Source organism: Falco naumanni, chromosome 10 (assembly GCF_017639655.2).
Source record: "Falco naumanni isolate bFalNau1 chromosome 10, bFalNau1.pat, whole genome shotgun sequence".
Classification (NCBI taxonomy): domain Eukaryota; kingdom Metazoa; phylum Chordata; class Aves; order Falconiformes; family Falconidae; genus Falco; species Falco naumanni.
This window is the reverse complement of record NC_054063.1, coordinates 2,996,353-3,014,806: the sequence shown is the minus strand read 5'-3', so window position 1 is coordinate 3,014,806 and position 18,454 is coordinate 2,996,353. Positions and strand designations below refer to the sequence as shown.

At 40.4% G+C, this 18,454-nt stretch overlaps 1 protein-coding gene across 9 annotated transcripts in view; it reads right to left on the bottom strand.

Annotated features, from left to right (window-relative positions):
* CHID1 (chitinase domain containing 1) overlaps positions 1-18,454 on the bottom strand; it is a 128,027-nt gene that overhangs the window by 88,511 nt on the left and 21,062 nt on the right. For 8 of the 9 annotated variants that reach the window (XM_040609191.1, XM_040609194.1, XM_040609189.1 and 5 more), the window contains one exon: positions 15,247-15,339. The exons of the other annotated variant lie outside the window; for it this stretch is intronic. In XM_040609191.1, the coding sequence (XP_040465125.1) occupies positions 15,247-15,339 (93 nt within the window). The remainder of the gene's footprint in view (positions 1-15,246; positions 15,340-18,454) is intronic. 9 annotated transcript variants of the gene reach the window in all.

The window sequence follows — 18,454 nt, the reverse complement described above, 5'->3', positions numbered from 1 at the left end:
AAAGGATCAGTATACTCTAACCTTTACAGCCCCCATACAGTCCTGGAAGGATTTCAGTGATATGTTTTTAGAAAAGACTAAATATTTGTCCAGCTTTCTACCAATTTTGGAATAACTCTGCCTAAACAGCATGACACTAAATAGGAATCTGTTAATTGCCTCTTGTTTTTCCCCAGTGATCTCCTAAAAGAAGCTAGGTCTTTAGGTCCATATATTCACATCTCACTATAGCAAACCCTAACATTCAATAAACAAAAAATGCCATTTCAAAGCTACCAAGACAACTAGTCTTTTCATGACAAAACTACAGTAATTTAGAATCAATCTTGTCTACCCTCTGCCCCCACTACTACAAAACTAAAGCAAAACCAGTACAGAATATTCCTTCTGACCTTGTTCAGGAATGTCAACAGATCCAGCTCCTAGAACAATGAGCATACTACAATGAAGATTTTCAAAATAGTGCTAAGCACCATTTTAACATAAAATGCATTCTCTTTAATGGCTTAAATGAAAAACACTTTTGAGGCTGAAATGAGGAAAATTGCTGAATCACAGTAAAACACTGTCAAGGCTTTATAATCTGCCAACTGTAAAAACAGTGATACAGTAATGGCCCTTCAGATATTTTCATTTTTTCTTGAAGTCCTTTGTCTCATAATGTACATGTAAACCAAAAATACTCTCTTCCAGCAACTTTTCATCACTTTGAAAAAAACATACTGTCAAGAACACTTAACCTCAGCATAACCAAAATCAATTACCAATTCTTAAGACTTCAGACTGTTTGAAATGTAAGAAGTGCTATGATTTTCAACTTCCTTTTTCCCCATCAAACAAGAGATCAGCCACAGTAAGAAGCAGCAGTTACAAATTATGGCTGGGATGTAACTGGACTTAGCTGAGAATGGACAGGAAGCAGAAACACATTTTCAGTGTTGCTGTGCTTCACATACATATGTGGCAAACTTTTCAAGGCAAGGAGAAAAGAGCCAGCACAGTATCTGACAGAAAGCGTTTTGTCATAGGCATGTTTTGCCAGTTTTAGGCAACTCATGAAAACTCACATAAGTTTATAAATTTAACAGTATGGGCCTCTTAGTGTTTTAGACATTATGGAAATGCTTACCTGTCATTTAAATTCAGAGGATAAAAGCAAGCTTATAAAGTCTCAATAACAGAATGCCAACACTTGACTTAAGTATCTTCAGCTCTCTCCATTCCTTTGCTATGTCTGCCCCACCTACCCTTTTCAAATCCCTTCTCTAGATTTCTAGCTTACCTAAAACTTTAGTAGGGAGGCTTAACAAAGAAAGCCTTTGAGTCTCAGGTGTGTTCCCTGCACAAGATGCTGCCCACAGCTCTTCAAGAGAAACAGGAGGAAGGTGTATTTGTGAATGTTTGATTTGTTCCTGCGACAGAGGAAGAAAGTTTCACAACAAGTCTTTATCTTCTTTCACTGGCTCAGCTCTGCTTCTTTGCACTCTTCTACTGAACAGGCATTATGGAATGTTGTTTCTACCATCCAAAGAAATTAATAAAGGCTTCTCTCCATTTCATCCTTGCACAGTTGTGCATCACCTGCTACTTAGATATGTATCAAGTTCAAAATGCATATGAAGATATCAAAATTTTTCTAGGTGTTTCTACAGTGTCTTGCCATCTGACATTACTCTTTTTCTAGTGTTCAACCTAAGAACACTCTATATCATGAACTATGATTATTTTTATCCTTTTCTTCCAAGCTGATGTAAAGACCAATGTATCACTGTCACTTATTTAGCCACTGTTGACACATTTGAAGACTTACTATGTCTCCTGGCAATTTGTCCTCTTTTTAATATACTGAATTCTTCAAACTTTCCTCAAAGGAGACATTATCTATACTTCTACGCATTTTTCTTGCTTTCCTCTAAACACTCTTATTTTGCTACATTCTCTTATAAATATAGCACCCCAGACTCAGTTTTCCATGAGACCTGCCTAGCACAAAGAGCAGAATAATTAATAACCTTTTGTCACCTTGAAAGTTCCCAGTCAATCATCTCAAAATAAAAAGTGTCCCTTTCCCTACATCTCACAGCACTGTTGCCTCGGCATTTTGAAACTGTCTGATCATCTTCTCACACAGGTCTGCTCAGGAAGTTTCCAGGCATTTCCATGTTTTACTTCTCCCTCTTTAAATTCGTAATTTATATCTGCCTTTACTTAATCTCACGGCATAAGTCCCAGCTAGTTTTTAATGTTTCTAGAATAACTTCAAGATCTGATCAGCTCCTGTTAAAAGTTTACTTACCAACCTGGTATCTTCCACAAACCTAAAAACAATCCACTAACCTTACTGTTTTAGGAAAATGTTTTAGGTCACTTTCATATGAAATACATTGCCCTACCACTTCTCTGGCCCAGATTTTAGAGGTCCAGCAATCTCTGCAGAAGATCAGCAAAGACTGATTTTTATACTGCATATATAACTGATCAAATGTATTCAGAATATACTAGACCTGCCAGGCATCTGCCATACAATTATCTGTGCTGTCCTATACATTCTGCTCTATACATATGGACACATATTTCTTCCTGAAAAAAACTAAGAGCTGTGCCTATAGAAACATTGTTCAGGGAACCATCTATTAAGGAAGCTGTAGGAGATCTAGAGAGACTCCAAAGAACAATCCAAGGACTAGAAGATACGACCCTATAAAGTCATTAACAGACTTTGGTTTATTTATTCCATACAATGTTTGCTGATGCATGCCACCGAAATAACATCCTAGTCCAAAAGTTGCACATCTGCAGAGCTCACCATTTTAAGAAAGCCAGCACTTACACCAAATTCATACTGAGAGCTTTTGTTTTAGAGATGAGGAACCATACTTCGTATTTCCACTAGTTCTTCATCCTTCTGCCAGATGTGAAACTGTGCGGTTAAGCACACCTTTTAAAAAACATGCGGGGTTTTTTAAATTTAAGTACTACTTTGATATACAGTATCAGAGACTGGCCAGAAGATAACGAATTCTTCTAGCTAAATTGTATGCAATCTACCAGTAGCGGTATTTTTGAGAACTTCCATGAGGACGCTGATAGCTCCAATGATTTGTTTACAATGTGCTTCATTCTTGCTAATAATCCCAAAGACCATGTCCCATAAAGTTAAATGAAAACACACTGCTCAATGGCCTCTGCTTTGTACTGGAAAGCGTTGTATTTGTGAAGTATTGTAATGTATTATTAATTAATATTGTAAGCATTGTATTATTAAGACACAGGTAAGAACAGCAGCTGTTATACATATTATTACTTAAACCAAGGACCAAGGTCTAATATACATCTAGCATTACCATTCTAGATTTGATAAAATTACTAAAGTATAAAGCTGCCTTGTGTTACCTGAGGCTTCTTAAACAATTGAAAAAAATCTGGTTTTAAAACTGTCTACCATGCATTTTAATTATGATTGACACGTACAAAACTCCAAAGTTTCGGAGGTTTTAAGCAGATATTTTAAATTTTTTTCCCCCAGAAATGCAGTAATCACTACTTTAACAGGCTTTTCATCTGTAATTCTGAAACTCCTAACAGTGACAAAGTAACCAGTGCTTCTTTGGAGCTTCACCATATATTCAGGGTATGATAAAACAAACTTTTAGTATCTTAAATGTGATCTTCCTTGAAAAAGACCCCAAAAGAGTTCTCAATGGCATATCAAGTAAGTTGAGATATTTCATAGAATCACGTAGGTTGGAAAAGACCTTTAAAATCACCAGGTCCAACTGTAAACCTAACACTGCCAAGTTCACCACTAAACCATGTCCCTAAGCACCACATCTACACAGCTTTTAAACACCTCCAGGGATGGTGACTGGGCAGCCTGTTCCAATGCTTGACCATCCCTTCAGTGAGAAAATTTTGCCTAATATCCAGTCCAAACCTCCCCTGGCACAACTTGAGGCCATCTCCTCTTGTCCTATCACTTCTTATCTGGGAAAAGAGATGAACACCCACCTCACTGCAACCTCCTTTCAGTAGATGCAGACAGCTGAGGTCTCCCCTCAGCCTCCTTTTCTGCAGAATACACAAGCTCTGTTCCCTCAGCCGCTCCTCATAAGACTGGGCTTACTATTAAACACTGAGGCAAGGGAGGCATTAAGTGCCTTCAGCCTTTTCCTCAGCCTCTGTCACTGTGTTTCCCCCCTGCATCCAATAAAGGATGGAGATATCCTTAGCCCACCTTTGGGTTTGATGTATTTATAGAAACATTTTTATTGTCTTGTACTGTACTGCAGTAGCCAGATTAAGTTCTAGCTGGGCTTTGGCCCTGCTAATTTTCCCCCTGCGTAACCTCACAACATCCTTGCAGTCCTCCTGCATTACCTGCCCCTCCTTCCAAAGGTCATAAACATTTTTTTTCCTGAGTTCCAGCCAAAGCTCTCTGTTCATCCAGACCAGCCTTCTTCCCCACTAGCTCGCCTTTCGGCACATGGGGACGGCCCACTCCTGTGCCTTTAAGATTCACTTTTAGAGGGATGTCCAGCCTCCCTGGACCCCTTGGCCCTTCAGGACTGTCTCCCAAGGGACTCTGTCGACCAGGCCCCTAAACAGGACGCAGGCGCACTCCCACAGCCGTGCTCATGGCTGCTGTCTGCTACTGGCATAAGAGGGGCACAGCCTGCAACCCGAGCATGGCTGGGAAGCTGTGTCAGTCGGGGTGCGTGCAGAGCTTAGAGATGTCCCAGCTTTCTACCAGGTGGATACCACTGCTCCCTTCCTGTGCACCTTCCATACAAACTGCTGTGCCAGGCCCTGTTTGTCCTCCCAGGCCACTCATGCTGCCCAGGGGCTTGGCCACCATGCTCCTGGCCTAGCCCAGCTCTCCTCGGCTGCTGTGGTGTGAGCTGCGGGTTCCTGCCAGCACTCTTGGCTCCCCTGAGCTTCCTCTGGTTTGGGTATCACCCTGTGCACCACACTGGAGCACTCTGCTGCTGATTGTGCTGACACCAGACCTGCTCATCTCGACAACTGAGTTTACTCCAGATTTTACTTTTTCTCATTTACAGATTCGATACAACTTGAAGAAATAAAGAATCATCTGCTATTTAAGGAGTGGTTTACTCTCTTGTAACCAAAGACAGATGTTTTAAAAGGATAGCTATCACACAGGACAAACTGCTTGGTCCATATCGTAACCATCAAAATGCAAGTAAAGGGCAGTGCTGTATTATGGAGCGACACACCCAACGCTATTCTCTTATTGCTACTTTGCACAAAGGATTATACTTCAGGGAACAATAAAAGCCCAAGAACAGTGACCACTAACAACCTGTCTGTATATACAGAGTTATTTAACACCACGTTTAGCAAAATTGACAACTTTTAATAAACCTGCATATACCAAGCTGGTCCTTAACACAGTCACACCATATGTCTTCTGTCTGTAAGAAGCTACAAATACCAGAAAAGCCATGGTTACGCTGCCACGGCTAGATCCAGAATCCCTGTGAAGACAACACCTTATCTACAGCTCCTGAGAGATTTTTGTCTGCCTTTGCTCTTTCTCAGGACAGCAGGGAACAAAAGTGTTAGTGATGCTCTTTCTAATGAATTCCTGGAGAGCACTGACGATAACTTTTTGACACAGATGGTGGAGAAGCCAAGGAGGTGAGGTGTGCTCTTTGACCTTGTCTTCACAAAGAAAAGCTATTGAGGATATGAAGGTGTTGGGGGCAGCCTTGGCTGCCGTGACCATGAGATGGTGGAGTTCAGGACCCTGCATGAAGGAAGCAGAGCAACAGGTAGGAATGCAACCCTGGACTTCAGGAGAGCTAACTTTGGCCTCTTCAACAACCTACTTGGAAAAATCCCATGGGTTAGGACTCTAGAAGGTAGGGGGTCCAAGACAGCTGGCTAGTATTCAAGCATCACTTCCTCCAACCTCAATCTATGTGCATTCCCAGGAGTAGGAAACCAAGCAAAGCAGGCAGGAGGCCTGCATGGTTGAACAAGGAGCTTCTGGCAAACCTCAAACAGAAGAAAGAAACTAACAGGATGTAGAAAAAGGGACAGTACACTTAAGGGGAATATAGGGGTATGGTCAGAACATGCAGGGAGGCAATGAGGAACGCTAAAGTCTGTTTGGAATCAAATCTGGTGAGGGATGTCAAGGTCAACAAGAAGGGCTTCTTCAATTGTATCAGCAGGAAAAGGATGACTAGGGAAAATGTGGACCTGCTGCTGAATGAGGTGGGTGCACTGATGACAAAGGACATGGAGAAAGTAGAGTTACTGAATGCCTTCTTGGCTTCAGCCATCACTGCTAAGGCTAGCCCTCTGGTTTCCCAGACCCTGGAGGCAAGAGAGAGTCTGGAGAAAGGATTAGGTTAGAGATCACTTCAGCAAACCTGAACCCAGAAATCCACAGGCCCCAATGGGATGCACCCCCAAGTGCTGCAGGAGCTGGCAGATGTTATTGCCAAGCCAGTCTCCATCTTTTAATGGTCATGGAGAACAGAAGAGATGCCTGAGGACAGAAGAAAAGCCAGTGTCACTCCAATCTTCAAAAAGGGCAAGGAGGAGGACCCAGGAAACTACAGGCAGGTCAGTCTCACCTCCATCCCTGGAAAGGTGATGGAACAGTTCATCCTGGAGGTCATCTCAAAGTGTGTGGAGAAAAAGAAGGTAATCAGGAACAGTCAACATGGATTCATCAAGGGGAAATAGTGCCTGATGAACCCGAGAGCCTTCTATGACAGAATAACTGGCTAGGTAGACAAGGGGACAGTGGTGGATGTTGTCTACTTTGACCTCAGCAGGCTTTTGACACAGTCTCCTATAACATCCTAATACGTAAACTCAGGAAGCATGGAACAGATGAGGGTACAGTGACACGGACTGAGAAGTGGCTGAATGGCAGAGCTCAGAGTGGTGATCAGCAGCACAGAGTCAAGCTGGAGGCCTGTAGCAAGTTGCCCATGGGCAGCAGTGTGCCCTCATGGCCAAGCCAAGGGATCCTGGGGTACATTAGGAGGACCATGTGCAGCAGACCAAGGGAGGTGACCCTCTCCCTCTACTCTGCCCTGCGGAGGCCACATCTGGAGTGCTGTGTCCAGTTCTGGGCTCCCCAGTTCAAGTGAGACAGGGAACTACTGCAGGGGGGCCAGTAGAAGGCTACAGAGATGATAAGCAGATGGAGCATCTCCTGTATGAGGAAAGTCTGAGAGAGTTGGGCCTGTTAGCCTGAAGAAGACTGAAATGAGATCTTATCAGCGTCTACAAATAGCTTAAGGGTGAGCATCAAGATGTGGCCAGGCTCTTTTCAGCGGTGCCCAACGACAGGACAAGGGGAAATGGGCACAAACTGAAACAGAAGAAGTTCCTTCTGAATATGAGGAAGAACTTCTTTACCTTGAGGGTGACAGAGCGCTGGGACAGGCTGCCCAGAGAAGCTGTGGAGTCTCCTTCTGTGGAGATATTCAAAACCCACCTGGATGTGATTCTGTGCAACCTGCTCTAGGAGAACCTCTTTAGCAGGGGCTTGGACTAGATGATCTCCAGTGGTCTCTTCCAAACCTGACTATTCTGTGACTGTGTGATACCTCATCCAAATAAACTTAAGAATTTTCTTTACTCATTGCTTTCTTCACTGTAATGGGGAAACACCATGGTTAAAATGGTTGCTGACCCCAGACAAAATATGTATTAATCTAGTCAGATTAAATTCAATCTACCTGCAGACAGGAAAGAGTTACTACTCAAATTCAAAGCTTCACTTTTTTGCCTTTGAAAAAGCATCCCTGACACACTATAAAGCATGGAAGCACAGGCAAACAAATGAAATAACCAACTCAATCCCTGTGATTTACAGACTTAAGAGAACAGGTGCAACCAAATTTCAAGTCCCACTTGCTGGTTTGGTGGTTTTTTTTGCCTTTTTGTTTTCCTCCCAACAGTGTATTTAGGCATAAAGGTAGTTCACACTCCAGCACAGCTACCCTATTCGGGAAAAGGCTTATGATACCAGTATAAAAACATCCACACAGCTTTCACCAGCATGATTTCTGCAATACAATAATTGCTGAAGTGCACATATTTAAGCCAGGAATTTAATCAAGGCCAGGATTAGTCAGCACAAATGGAGCTACCCACTGTCACCAATGAGTAGAATATGCCTGGCTATCCATTTACTGGTTTAGAAATGGTACTCACAGAGTTTATACATGCATCCATATCCATGCATGTTAAAAGCAGTAACACTAACATTTTGAGACGTGTTGAAAGACAGCATGGAAGTCTTCAGCAAACCATCTGCTCTAGCAACCATTTATATAACACAGCAATCCTAGCACCTCTCTTCAAGATACACAACCACAAGTCTCCTGTCCCAAAGGAGAATCACAGTACATACACTTTTTAGAGCATAGCTTTGGCTCCTGCTGTTCCTCTCCTGCAAACCACTTAGGTCTGCAGGAAAATCATGCAATTCCTGGACATCAGGTGGATAGAAATACTATCTCAATCTGTTTGCCACCATGGTAGCTCCACATGCATTCTCTGTGACAGGAAAGCTTGCTAGAGGTTGCTGCCTCCTGATCCGCCTCCACACACATTCCCACCCCTTGATTATGTCAGTGCAACTGTCTCTGGTCAATGCTGTAAACTGATACATTAGAAAAATGCTTTAAAGGAATATATAAAATGTCTGGATTAAAAAAGAAAAATATCAAGTGAAGTATTTTTTTAGCCCAGAACATTTCCCAAGAAAACAAAAAAACCCAAAGAAACCAAAGGCTTCACTAGATCATTTAGTTGTAGGGCGTAGTTATTCAGCTAGAGGATCAGTCTCACTCAGGTTTTTTTGCAAGAGCTTAATTTGAAAAGTTAAACAGATGACCCAATATGTTTCCTTCCTGCATCATGCACTTGATCTCATGTGCAACGCTGTATTTTCCAGACTGTTTTCCCCTAAACAAACCAGTATTTTTAGCTCTTAAAAGTGTCTCCTTTCAGATAGCATTTGTTGCCAGACTGCTTTGATCTTAATGCATATCAAAGGAGTCTAAATTACGAATTGCTAAGTAAACTGCTTACATTTAACTATGCTCTCTGTTTAAATTTTAATCAGGGTAGAACACAAAAGGAACTATGTTTCAGCTCCTAGCATCCCAGCTGATTAGGGTATTCCACATAAAACTCATGTCTCCTTTATCATCTTTTGCCAGCTGCTGAACTCTAAAATATTATTTGGTTCTTGATGGTGCTTATTTCCATGCCTTTTGCTGTATTTTTGATTAACAGTTGACAGGGATTCCAACAAATAAAGAATATAAGATGCATTAAAGGACACTTTCAACCACGTGCAAGTGTTAAAACCCAAAGTGAGTTAAGACACGAGATACTTAATACACAATGGGAAGCACTTTTCAGCCGAAGCCTTGTTATACTATAAACCAAAATTTTTCAAAGTACAGCTACTGTCTAAAAAGTCAGGTAAGGCAGAAAGGAAATTTCAGGATTCTGCTTACTGATGTGATAAACGCAGTCATGATTCATGTCAAAAATAGAATGTACTGTGGTAAGTGTAATTGTTGTACCCTGTGTAAATCTGGGACCTGTATCACAGTTGTGGTGAGTGGGCACGTGTGGCTCTCCTTTAAGACAATGTGATGGCTTCCCCTTCCCCTGAGGCAATCGCTGCCTGGAAAAGCCCGCCAAAAGGACACAAGGAAAGCGAAACCACACGAGGGAAGGCCCACTGAAGGAGACAAAGACCTTGAGATTTGAAAAGCACCAAAGGAGAGCAAATAGGAGGAGAAGGTGTACCCTAACGATCCAGTGGGGAAAGAGCAGGACGAACATCCGGCAAGAAGAGACTGGTCAAGATCCGGGGATAAAAGACGCTGCTTTTAGGACTCAGGTGTGCATGTGATGGAAGTAATTGAGTTCTCCGCACACCCAGTGGTGTTTTTGCTTATTGTTTCTCAACCTAAATTGATTGAACCCAAAATATAAATGATAACAATCAAAACAATTTTAACACTGATATCACTAAATCCAATGTCCTTCTTAGCTTTAAAGCGTACATGGACATTGTGAATGTTTTAGGATATTTCCCTAACTTATGAGTGTACTTTCAGCTACCTATTTACTCAACAAGTGTTTTTTTTCTAGTTAATGGAATAGGAGACATACATGGAATACACAGACAGGTGGCTTATGTAACAGTGAGAAGAATGTGACTAATGCATTCTCCTGGGCACTAAGGTTCATGAATAAATCCCAGAAACTTTAAAAATGCATAAAGAAACAGAATAACTTGTTCAGAGGAATGAAACTTTCTGATTCTTTCATATAAACTGCAGGTGTTATCTCCCACAGCTGGAAAACACAAATACTTCACTACCCCGCTACAGATAAGGCCATTTAGGGACAGGCACATTGTATTTCAGGTTTAAAATTGCATTTTAGACAGGCAGCTCTTCCCAGCTCTAACAGGGCATCTTCAAATCCCAGTTCAGAAAGGTTTTGGAACTGTGAACCCACTACTCTGTCATTATGCTGGACAGCAGCAGGAGAAGCAACGACAACAGAAGGTCCAAACCTCAGTGTGGTGGTAGGCTGCAAAATACTCCTGAAAGATATAACTGGCTTAAAGCAAATTCCAGCCAAGGCAAAATGTGTTTAAAAATCCAGAGGCGTTACAGTGGCTTCAACTCCTGTTTTGGGATTTAGAAAAACTACACTGTAAACCCCATATGACTATGTATTAAAAAAAATCCAAAAATCAAAAGCACAGATTTAGGTCCTTCTGGCTATAAGATTGAATGTGGTAATGCCAACAGGCATCCCGATGAACAGGAATCTTAAAAGTTTGTACTAATCTCCACTTTGTTCCTACCACCAAAAGGAGCAAACGCATTTTAACAACAGTGTTTACAGCAATTACTTAAATTCTACCAGAGCATGCATTAGCATTTTAAAAAGCATCCATGTGATGAAGTGACTGATAAAGCATTTTAGAAAAAAGTTTTGAAGTGTTCTCCTTTGCTTTATCTGTAATAGACCACAATTAATAGCAACAGAAGATTGCTTTAAAAAGGAACTATCAACTGGGATGAAATGTAGATCATAAGAGGGCAGCATGAAAGACTGGAATAAGTGACAGACAGGAGAGAAGACATAGTAATTTCTCATTATTTTTTTACTTAACTAAAGCATAACAATCTCAGAGTATTTATCACCATCGAACATCCATGTGACACTAAGGCATACCAGCCCACAATTTTCCAGAGAAATCTGCAAGAAATGAGAGTATTAAGCTCTGCAACATTCACAGACTGTTATCTTGTGAGCCAGGAATTTAAGGACTTAAGTTTCCATGTCTTTATTTTTAAAGAAGTATTGCAGTTATTGCTCTGTGGTGCAATGAGCTAATAAAACAAGGCATGTAACACTGGCTTACTGAGACCCATGCCAGCATTTCAGGGGTCCATAGCCAAAAGCACAGTTCGGTTCCTGGAACCTTCCCTATAGTATAAAGTTTTATCAGCAAAGAAATCCATGCATCAGAAGAAGCTCCCAAGTGTTTATATTCGCAAGCATATCTGGATGACTCTCAACCTTCTCTTGACAGAACAAGCTGGCTTCATAAGAATCAAGTATTACCAACCACAAAAGTCGCTCTCAACAGCCACACAAAGACATCCTTGACAGGAAGGAACAGCATACCCTGCCCTGCAGCTCTGATAACTTGCAACACGTGATGCCTCATCCTGAGAAACAGTGCTGATTAAAATCCTCTGCATCTTATGGCCTGAACCTCCATTCAAATAATTGCATGGTGGTCAAGTGACTACTGCCTCTAGCTCTGGGAATACCACATATGGAAAAGGTCTGACTGACCTGAGGGGTTTGAACAAACTTTAACCTTCAGCTGACAGCCAAAGGAGAGAAAGCAGGCTGTGGTAAGAAACATGGGAAATAGCCCCAAATGAAATCCAAATTCTGACTAAGAAAAAAACCTCCAGCATGAATATCACACTGCTCCTGAGAAAGACCTCATCATGCCGATGACTCATCGTTGTGCTCAAGGAATACTGAGTGTCAACCTCAGGACCCACAAGGAACAATGGAAAGGTAAGCATAACACCATAGCAAAGCAGTAGGAAGTGGGAAGGCTCTGCATAACAATTCTAGCTATAATCTTCATGAGGCTTTTCTGTATTAACTAGGTAATTTGGACTATCAGACGATTAAAATATTAAGTGGGCAAACAATAAATTCTTGACTCCACTTAGTGCATTCCTTTTTGTGCACTACAAGATTTTGGGTGTTGCAGGATGCCAAACTGCCTCAGGATTATAGGGTGCATACTCTTACACAGGGAGACCATGGAAAACACACAGCACAGGGAGGAAAAAGGCACAAGCCACACCACATCTAGAGAACAAGAAACAACAGTCTAGTGTCGTTCTGAGACTTGGATCTACTCTCTTAATGCCATAATGCACTACAAATCAGTACTGTTCCACAAAGAGAATCTCACAAAACATACTGCAAAAACCACCAGAACTGAAGTAGAAACAGAGGGGCTAGAGTGACAGGGATGAAGCTAGGCTGTCAGAACCCTTCAGTCCTAAAGAAAGGGCTCTGCACAAGTATTATTTTACAGGACTGTCTACGTTACCAATTTACATGGCATTTATTTTGTCTGCTTTTGCAATAATCTTCAACACATTGCTCCTCCCTCTCTGCCTATCAAAATCTGATGGCCAGCCAAACATGGAAGCAAAGGGATTATTGTGTTAAACTAGCTACTTCAATTTAAGGATATAAAAGTTATACCATGTAATAGATGAAAATATAAAGCACAAAAACCATCCTGAAGTACATAGCTTTACAGAAAATAAACCAAAATCAGTTACAGGTAGATATTATTCTGGCCCTCCAGTCTTCAGATGGCAGAAAGCACATATCCTGTATTCAGGAATTGGTTTGGATGGGGTTACATCACTAACCCACAGAAGAGGTGAGCTCTGCATAGATATCTGCAGGCAGATATGCTTTGTTTCCCCCTCGTGCTATCAGACCTTCCCACAAAATTCAGCAAAAACTTGTGACCATTGCAGAGAAAAGTCCGGCTGCAGAAGAGACATTTACAAGCCTGCTCAAATACTCAAGCATTCCATTGTCTCAGCCTTTTTGGTGCCCTGAAAAGGAATGTACACTGAAAGACTGTGACAGCCTACAAGAAATTCAGGAGGTTGTACAACACCATCCTGAAACTGTGCTGTTAAACTGTCAAACTGCAGTGGCTGTGAGCCTGTCTATACTGTTATACAGCCCGAAGTGAGAAAAATAAGACATTGTAATATTTTTTCTTTAACTGTCTATTAACTCTCACCTGAAAAATACCTAATAATAAAAAGATTGACTTATATTACTGAACTTTCATGTGCAGGCATAAGGTTGCTGAACATCCTGAAGGAAAAAGGGAGCTTAGAAAAAAAAATAATCTTGTGTTGCCAACTATATATTATGAGTCTTCCCCACTTATCATTACCAGCAAGTCAAGCACAGTAAGCCAAAAATATCTGCATAACCAGAACAAAGTACCTATTTCATTAGGCAAATTTCAGAGATAAGGAGCAAAGCACGACACAGGATTAGCACGTGTGTCTCATCTGTCACCTATTCCGCAGTCAGCAGAACCTACTGCAACATATTCAACTACTTTATGAAGACTGTTCCATGTATGTAATCCTGTACAACAGGTTATGCTGCATTATTCTGCAGTCCCGTGTGACAATAGTCCCCACCAAATCTCTTAAAAACAACTAGCAGGGATCTGGAGCTTCTCACTCTGACAGTAAAAGGCCATTAACCATGACATGTACATAACTTTAACATTTGGCCTATTCACAACGTAACAGGAACTTTCATTACCTTTGAGAAGCAAGCAAAGGGGAGAGTGGAATACGGAGACTGAGAACCTGGTAGGTTTTGGGATAAAATAACCCTTATCACCGCAGTTCTCTGAAAGGCATGATGTATTCCCTGTAGCACTACTGTATATCATAAACACGTTTCCACAAAGATAGCTATGCTCATGGTGCAAGGATACCATGCATCTTTTTGACCTGGAAGGGCATCCAAATGTGAACAAATGTTACCAAATGGCAGACAGATACTGGAAAAACTCTTGCTAATAAATATGTATAGCATTGGCACAGCCCACGTTTCAATTTGAAGTTACAATAATGAAGTCCCACCACTATGCTGGTATTCTGAATCACCTTCCACCCTTGTCTTCAGTTCTGTCTGCTGACTCTCACATGGATGTAATCACTGATTCATCATTCAAAACCTGGAAGGACTAGACACAATCTCCTTAAAATAGCAAAATCTAAAGTGCCATTTTCTTTCCAGAAGACTATAGAGATTTTTCAGTTTTACTATACATTACTTAAAGACAATGTAGAATCTTTTTCTAAAAATGTAAAAAGAGGATTCAAATCCTTTCCGTATATAATGAAATTATATTCTCATTTTCCACATGGGTTTTGTTTTTTCAACAAGTACAATCTTAGGCAGTAAATATTTCTCAGCTATAAAAACTGAAAAATAAGAGATGTTTACTGCTGTTCAGCCAGAAGAGCATATAAACTGGTACATCCATCAGATTCAAGTAATTGCACAAATAAACAGAATCATTAACAATTCTGAATATTATCCTCTTACTGAATGCATTTTCTGTACATACAAACCATCAAGTCAAAACAAGTAATTTTTTTAACCCACAGCTTTACTATAGATGTAATTCCTTCCTGTAGCTCTGTTTTTCTTACTTAAAGAATAACTATTATCTATCATAGCTGAAATTGTGCTCAGAGGCTCAAAAAGTCCTTTTTATATGCTACCTTTATGACATCCTTTTCACTTCTTGGCAACAAGTCATTAAGCTCCACAACGGTTTCTGCTCTTGCTCTCCTGAAAGTTCTTACCAGACATTTTGGGTTAGCACCACAACAGGAGGTCCCTCTGTTATTTTGACGTCAGAAGTTATGAGGTACATATGAATGCACATAGTTACTATTCAGTGCAACATGCATAGACTGGACTACCAATCAAACTCAAACCATTTCTTATTCATTTAAACTGCACAGCTATGAACAAAGCTTTGGATTTATTGTATATGAGAGAAGGAAGTATTTCTCATCTAGAACCTGCCATCTAAATAGGAATACTCACCCTGCTGCAACTGCAGGAGGGATGACCAGTACAAGTTTAAGTTGTGCTTCACGCAGAGCTTCAGAAAGGTGAATGAGCAAGTGAATCAACTCCCTGAAATATAAATGCATTGTCAGAGGGAAAGGAAGTGAAACTGGTGCTATATATCAGTAAGAACAAGTTTAACAGTAGAAATAATTGAAAAGACCCAGCTTCTAAGAGAGCCCAACAGTTGTAGCAAATGACAATAGCAGAAGACCAATCAGAGGTTTACCCTCCTCAAGGACTAAGAACACTGAACTGTTGGAGACAGTCTTAGTTTTATTGGAACTGATGATCACCTTGGGGCTAAAACGTTTCCTAGTTTTATTTTCATCTAACTATGCATTGTTAGCATGTAAAACCAGCATATCTTATCAAAGCAGGTCACTTCTTGAGATCATATTAAGTAAAAGGAATTAGCTCAACAGAAGAACCAAACACTGTTCTGAAACAGGCAGCTGTTGATAGATTCAAGTTGCCACTGTATTACTACACATGAGGTCTTAGAATTTGTAAAGATGCTTTCACAGCAAGACATGCAATCTTCAGGGATATTTCTGAGGCCTGTGTTTAGAGATATTTCTGCTACTGTTTTTTCCTGTGTATAATCTTTTTGTTTCTCAATACATTACTGAATAGCTACAAAATAAGTGTTTGACAACATCATATCTGGAAGTATCACCTTCCAGATGCATAACTTAAAAACTTTCACAAGAGCTGATTTTCAAATCCATATTTTAAGCACCTCAATAGGAAAATAAATTCTAAAATTCTCATGCAAACCATTTTTAGTCTTTGTTATTTGAAGGGTAATGTTAATAGAAAATCCTTCAGAGACAGACTGTTGAAACAAAAACATTTAATGGCTATCATTATCTTAGGAGTCAAATATTACCTTAAATTTGCACTATAAATATGGCCCTTCTGTGTGCCTTCCTTAAGTCATCTGATTTTCCAGAACAAAGTCAACTTTCATATTTACGCACTGGTGGGTCCTCAAAGGCAGTCAGGCAGATGTTAGCACAGAATTCTAGATCTGTTCAGAATTATGCTTAAATCTGAACCAAGTAGAAAGCAACTTCATGACCCATTCCAGTAGTTTAAACGTGCTAAACCAGGAAAAGCAGGATATACATAAGCAATCTTCCAGGTTGTTTGTTCCACTTAAACTGGATTAGACCTGAAATTTCAGAAACAACTTTTGGTACTGTCATGCCTTTCAAGGCATTATCATCCTAGAGATATTCTTCTGAAATCATTGACATTCCCATATGATTATCCATCACAGTAATGATGCTTGACTTGCACATTGTAGACACTATCCAAAGGTAACCAAGTATTTTCATTTTCCCTGAAATGATTTAATACCTGATGAAAGCTTCCTAAGGGTACTACAGAAGCCATTACTCTAAAAATCCTGGCAAACAAACAAAGCAAGTTTTACTACTTTCCCAATACCATCAGTATTTTGTGCTTACAATTTTGAGAGCTGGCTGTGCTGAACAGCTCTTGACAAAGAACTGTCACACTGCCACCTACATTTTCTCTTCCAGAAGGAGGCATGAGATTACAGGAATCAGCTTTTCATCTGTGCAGCAGGTACTTCTACCATGCTTGCTCTGGGAAAGTAACAGCTTTCCCTCCCGTCTCCTTATCATATGCATTCCACATTAAGTGTGTCACTATTCAGACAAATCAATTACAGCAAAGAAAAATCCTTTTCCATATGAACGCATTAGAAATTACAACACTAAACTAAACAGACATTTATTGCCTCCAACATACTCATCATGGCACCCATATGATATAATCTTATCAAAAACTTGTCATGGAATGAAGTGACACACTTCACTCAGAGAGGCAGCAATATGTTTATTGGTATAAAACAGCAATTTAAGCAAGTTTGATAGTAAACAACGCAACAGTTGTTTAACAAGATCCAATGGCAAGATACACTTGATCGTTTACTGCACAGAGGGCAGGGTCAGACAAAACTGTCAGGACAACCCTCCCATTGAGTCATGATATTAAAACTATCTAAGCCTTCTTTCCCAATGCTTTGTATCTCACGGCTAAGTGACCTTTTTAACTAATTATGCCCAAACTACAGTATGGTTGTACCCTTTATTAGCCATCAAAGATACCACATATAAGATAAATTTGACCAAGGATTCAAATCCTCTGGCACTGAGATCATTCTACATTGTTTATCAGCAGTGATCTCTCTTCTCTGCCTGGCTGCCTTTGTTAGCTGTAGGAACTGAGACCTCTACACCATGCAAAACATTTGCTGACTTTACATTTTTTAGAAAGTAAGGGGACAGAAGGAGGGGCAGGATAGAACAAAAGAACCTAACATAGGTCCAGAGCAAGACAGCATCTTTTTCAATTAGAAACAAAGCTAACACCCTTGCTCCAACTTTGCATCTTCACATATCTGCCTCAGAGCCTAAAATTTTGCTATCCAGACAGCAATGCTTTGAAGCATAAGAAAAGCAGTTGGGATTATTTTGAAGCAGATGCAGAGAAAAAAAAAAAGAAGAATTCAAGCAAATATTAAATTGAAAGCTTTCCCTTCTTTGGCAATATCAGACACTGATGGTTAGCCAGCACAGGTAAAAATGAATCCACAAAAGCCAGGACATACCCACAAAAACAGTAGCTGCACAAAACTTGTTATATATTAAAACTAGAAAGACATACAGCATAGAACCACAACTTACAACTGTAAAGGATAGAGATTTGTGGCCTGATAAAGGGGCAGGAGTACAGTCTGGATTGCTGGTTTTATTTTGTAGCTGGCAGACAGGAGTCAACTAAACAGACTCCACCAAAATGCCCACTTCCCCTCCTCCTGTCACCAAATCCAAGCAGTTTAATTTTGGCCAAAAATTAATTAGCTTCAACCTGGAGGAGGTCGGGAAGAAAAGGGGTAGCTGAACAACTGCAGATTCTTGATCAAGAAACCCAGATTAACATCTACTCACTAACCTGTCAAACCAGGATTCTGGGCCCTGAAAACCTTCTAGCAAATCAGACAGGATTAATGATCAAAGATTTATTTATCCATTTGTCAGCCAAGAAAGATTATGTAAATCAAATGCAAACTCTTCCCCTCTCCCCCGAACAGCAATAGCAGAAAGCTCATTTATTGTGCTAGAAATTAAAACTTTACTGTGTCACAACA